Raw genomic sequence first — 4,619 nt, forward strand, 5'->3', positions numbered from 1 at the left:
TACACGTGATGATCATTCAATGCCTTGTAGACAGCAGCCAGAACCTGAAAACAGAAGGATGGAATGCAGACGTCTGCTCAAATCTTCACCTCAGCCTGCTGTGGAAAGACAGCTTATTTCTTGGGAGTGTGAGAAGCTCAGATTGAACTTTGCTTTCTCACAAAATTTATCACAGGGGTTGCTGCCCTGGAGGCACCGCTGCTTTTGAGATCACCAGGATACCACTCTTCCCATTTACTAGATTTGTCCCTGCAAACTGAGGTGCTGATGGAGGGGTAAGTGCTTCTGCTTCCAGTCCATCTTTTTGAGACTTGAGAATGCTTATATTGGCATTTAGAGTGGGAATCCAAACGCACGGATTCTACTCTTGCGTTTTCTATTAATTCATTGTTTGACCATAAGCAACTCATTTTTGTGATGCAGTTATGAAGGACCTTTTTGGTCAAAACTCTCTGAGATCTGTGAACGCAAACTCTGTATAAGATGAGCTACTGATCTGTGAAGGGGAGGAGAGGGCCAGGAATCTCTTACCTTTTCTGTGACATACTGACAGCGCTGGAGATCATGGTCTCCATCAGGCAAGATTTCTGGCTCCACAATGGGCACCAAGCCGTGCTAAGACAAGAAAAACAGGGAAGTTTTGAGGAGTGTGAAGGAAAAACTGTTCTTGTTGTCTACCCAGACTTTGTTGGTATTCCTCTTTGCTGCACTGCCCTTCTTCCTCATCTTTCCCAAAATTCCTTGCCAAAATCCACCTTTCAAATTACCTAGCATGTTGTCATGGGGAACAGTGAGAAGGGGCAACAGCATCTCAGGAAAGGTTACTGAAGGGTAGATACCTGCTGGCAGATGCTGGCATAGCGTGCCAATGTGTTGGCATTCTCTTGGATGGCGAGTTGAGAGGGTGTTGTGCTGGTGATCTTCAGCACTGCGCGCCACTTGCCAAAGTCAGCACCGTCTTTCTTGTACTGGGCACAGCGCTCAGCCAGTCCATCCAGCCCTGCAGATGAAAGAAATTCACTGAGAGCAGTTCTTCAGGACATAGCTCTGAAAAGTACCATGACACCAGCCAAGGCTGCGACTCGGATGAGCCATCCCATGGCCTTTGCTGCACCAGTGATAACTTAGGCTCCTTTGATTTCTCCTTACCTTGGATGGTGGTTTCTCCATTTGTTCCTGCGAGGGGTGCTGTGCCTTTATCCAGCTGTGGAGACCAGAAAAACAGGAAGGGTTACTAGAGAGATGGAGATTGGTCTCATCCTTACCTTCCTACCCATGGCAAGAGTGTCTTTGCAGGCTGACTGCAAGTAAAGTAGGGGGCTGAACACACTAAGGGTGAAAAGGAGGGAAATGGAGCAAAGGCGAAGAAAAGGAGTGAACTGGGGTAAGAGGAAGGGGCAATGTGTAGATGGCTGCAGGGAACTGCTGGAGAGCTCTGTCAGATATAGAAAGGACTGGGTTTAGGTTACTGCCTAACGGGATTTAATTGCAGTGAAGGCTGAATAGATGGGATTTAGTGGGTGGAAAGTTCCTACTTCAAATGCAAATGGCCCCCTGGTTAGTTATACAAAAACAATGCAGAGAATGATAGCAGAGATCCTCTAGTGATTTGAAAAATCAAGCACAAAATGGAAAAAAAGTGTATGGCAGGAGAGAGTGCAGCCCCATATATAATTTTTACAGGAAATGGGACTTGGAACATGCTGCCAGCTATACATGTACTCGCCTTTATTCCCACCACAATGCCTTTTTCTTTGATGAGAGCTGGAAATGGCTTTCCACTGCTATCTTTCTGGTAGAGAGTCTCGTGGAAGAGGATCACTCCCCCAATGCTCTGGTTGATGGAAGCATCTGAAGAGAAGAGGATCTCTCGAAAAGCCCGGCGATTCTCCTCTGTGTTCTCCACATTGATCCTCTGCAGCCTGTTCCCCATGGTACCTAGAGAGGTGGACAAAGGTCAGAGAGGTATGCAGCTTGCCCAGCCTCCTGGTCGCAGTATGTAGTCATGAACTGGGGCTTCAGTTCAGAGTTTTCCTTCTCAGTCCATAGTTTGTCAGCTTTTGTTGTTACAGATGCAGCCCTGCCTGGCTGAGTTGCTCTTGCTCAGTCAACAGTTTTTAAGTGGTTTTAATTTACTGCACTGATTTCAAAGGCGAAGCAAACTTAAGAGAAAAAGTCTTGGGTACTGCTAATTGATTGATATCCAGAACTCACCCACTGATTCATCTGCAGCTAAGATCCCCTTTCCTGAAGCCACAATACGCTGAGCGATGTCTGAAAGAGCTTTCTTCTGCTCTGGAGACAGCGGTGGGAATTGGTGGGTCATGTTGACTTACCTGTGGAAGAGAATTACAGTTAAAAGCTGGGGGAGATGGTATCACAAGCTGTGAACCAGAGACACCACTCGGGTGTTTCTGTGGGAGGGCTCTCAGTCTGGTCCATGTTATTGTAGGCACATGCCCAGAAATCCATTTGAGTTCTTCTTGGCTTGGTGAGTCTGGCAAAACTAGAAGAGAGAATTGCAGGAGCCACATCCTAACACATCCTTCCAGAACCAAAGTGGGAAAACCTCTGCATTTTACATGGATTTGCTCAGAGACTAAAGGAAAGTCAGTCTGTCATGCATGCACCAAGCTAACAAGTATGCTAATGGCAGACTCTGCAAACTTCTTTGTAAAGCACTTAGGACTTTTTGGTACCAATCAGAAGAACTCCAAGGATCACATTGCTCACCTTCACCCCTTTCCTAACAATGCCTGTCTCCCATTCCCTGACCTCTGTTGTCAGTATTTGCTACTTTGTCTATCTGCCTTTCCATCCCCACCCTCCTGCCTTGTGTTGTAATTCTCTCCTCCCCATGGCTTCTTTCAGAACTGTAGAGCATTTCTCACTCTGTGTTCAGACCTGGGCGTTTAGAAGGATTCACCACCCATTTCTGTCTTTTCAGCTGCGGCAGAGGCTTACCAGCTGCAGATACCCAGCACCTGAAATCCAGGTTTGGTCTTGTTATGGCATAATGCTTGATTTTATTAAAGTTTTGATTATATGGCATTGAATTACAGTTTCTCAGATCCTCTGTACAGTCCAGGTTACTTCCCTATGCATATAAACCTGTGAGCCTGAGACATAAAGACTCTCTTCCCTCTGTTTATCATTTGCTATAGCTAAAGCAACACTCAGGTTTTTATCAGCAGGTGGTAAATCCATGACATGAATCATTAAAAACACAAAAGAGCTCCAATGACAAGTTTTCCTCCAGAGGGGCAGGTCTCTGGGCAGCGTCTGCATTTTTTATTCCCAAACTCAGCCTTAGAGGGGAGGGAGAACATGCCATTTCCCATTTCATCATGGGCCAGAGATGGCCAGCAGATATGTCTCCCTGTATAAGCATGTACACAGCCAAGTCCTCCATCCTCTTTCCCGGCAGGCAGATATTATATTGCCAGGGAATCCTTGTCGTGCCCTCCCTGCTGAAGGGTGTAATGGGGAGAAAGGTGCAGGGGTCTGGCTGCTACTCATGATAGAGTAATAGAGTTCTGTGCGCCATGCCAAATGGTGGCAAAATTTTCTGGCAACAATGCCAACACAGTACTGTGACAGCTATAAACCCATGTCTCTGATTTATAGTTGAAGCTACTTTGGTATTGGTAATATTATTGTGCAAGATTGAAATGACATTGTCTACCAGTACAGACCAGTCAGATCCAGTGTCCGGATTTCTGCTTTACCTTTCCCACACCTTTTTGTGAGTTGTTTGAGACTAGAATTCATCCTATGCAACTTAACAACGCTAAATCATTCTAAGTTTAGAGGGAATTTGAAGGACTGTGTCAAATGAGGGAGGGTTCCCTCCTTTTCTAAGCACAGAAATGCTGTGGTCTTGCAAAAGCAGGCTTTGCTGAGCTCCTCTCTCTCTCTGCCAGGCTGTAGCCAGAGCTCTGGGGAGCATCCTGCTACAGTGGTAACCACAACTCCGTCACTCCTGGCTGTTATCCTGTTTGGCCCACCTAAAAGGACTTGAAGAGCTATAGTTTATGTTGCATAGCTAATTAAGTTCACCCGTAACCCTCCTTATCCCTCACCTGCTTTCTGTGACTGATATGTCTCCTAGAAATAGGAAACTGGCTTGTTATTATGATTACTGTAATGGTAGTTTGTGTAGTAAGTACTTCAATCAAAACCATCGCGCTGTTAAATAAATTGATATGCGAAATTATGAGGAATCACTCCAGTAATTCACAGTCTCTGTGGAAAAGACTGGAAAATTGTGATCTAGCAAGAATGTGATCTTGTCCAAGGTCAAAGCTAACAAATTGCTAAATCAGTAATGGGATTTCAGAGTTGCAGTTTGGAGTATGCTACAGCACAAGTAGGCGTATCCAGATAATCTTTAATCCAGCTAGCTGAAATACAAGTTCATCAGTCACTTGAGTTATGTTATTATGGGTCTACTTGCTCTCCAGCAATGCAATAAGCAATGAGACTAATGTCTGTTGTATCTCACTTGTTTCCAGTGTTTGCATAAAGATAACAAAGAGACAGTTATCACTCAAAAACAGCCTGCAAAGCAAATTGCCAAAATACAGAAATACAAGTTTTCAGTGGATAATGCTGGTCCA

General features: G+C 45.0%; 1 protein-coding gene and 1 long non-coding RNA gene across 2 annotated transcripts in view; one reads left to right on the plus strand and one right to left on the minus strand.

The window, feature by feature from the left end:
* ALDOB (aldolase, fructose-bisphosphate B) overlaps nucleotides 1–2,339 on the minus strand; it is a 5,000-nt gene extending 2,661 nt beyond the window's left edge. Inside the window, 7 exon segments of the mRNA XM_035902534.1 lie at nucleotides 1–2; nucleotides 5–44; nucleotides 532–615; nucleotides 840–1,000; nucleotides 1,150–1,204; nucleotides 1,727–1,938; nucleotides 2,215–2,339. The exon segment at nucleotides 1–2 is cut by the window's left edge and continues 88 nt beyond it. Of these exon segments, the coding sequence (XP_035758427.1) occupies nucleotides 1–2; nucleotides 5–44; nucleotides 532–615; nucleotides 840–1,000; nucleotides 1,150–1,204; nucleotides 1,727–1,938; nucleotides 2,215–2,326 (666 nt within the window). The 5' untranslated portion in view covers nucleotides 2,327–2,339.
* A 606-nt stretch (nucleotides 2,340–2,945) lies between these two features.
* Nucleotides 2,946–4,619, plus strand: LOC118453128. Its single transcript, XR_004843083.1, has 2 exons — nucleotides 2,946–2,995; nucleotides 4,515–4,619. It is a non-coding gene; the product is annotated as an uncharacterized LOC118453128 (long non-coding RNA).

This window comes from Egretta garzetta, unplaced genomic scaffold (assembly GCF_000687185.1).
Source record: "Egretta garzetta isolate BGI_Z169 unplaced genomic scaffold, ASM68718v1 scaffold559, whole genome shotgun sequence".
NCBI lineage: Eukaryota > Metazoa > Chordata > Aves > Pelecaniformes > Ardeidae > Egretta > Egretta garzetta.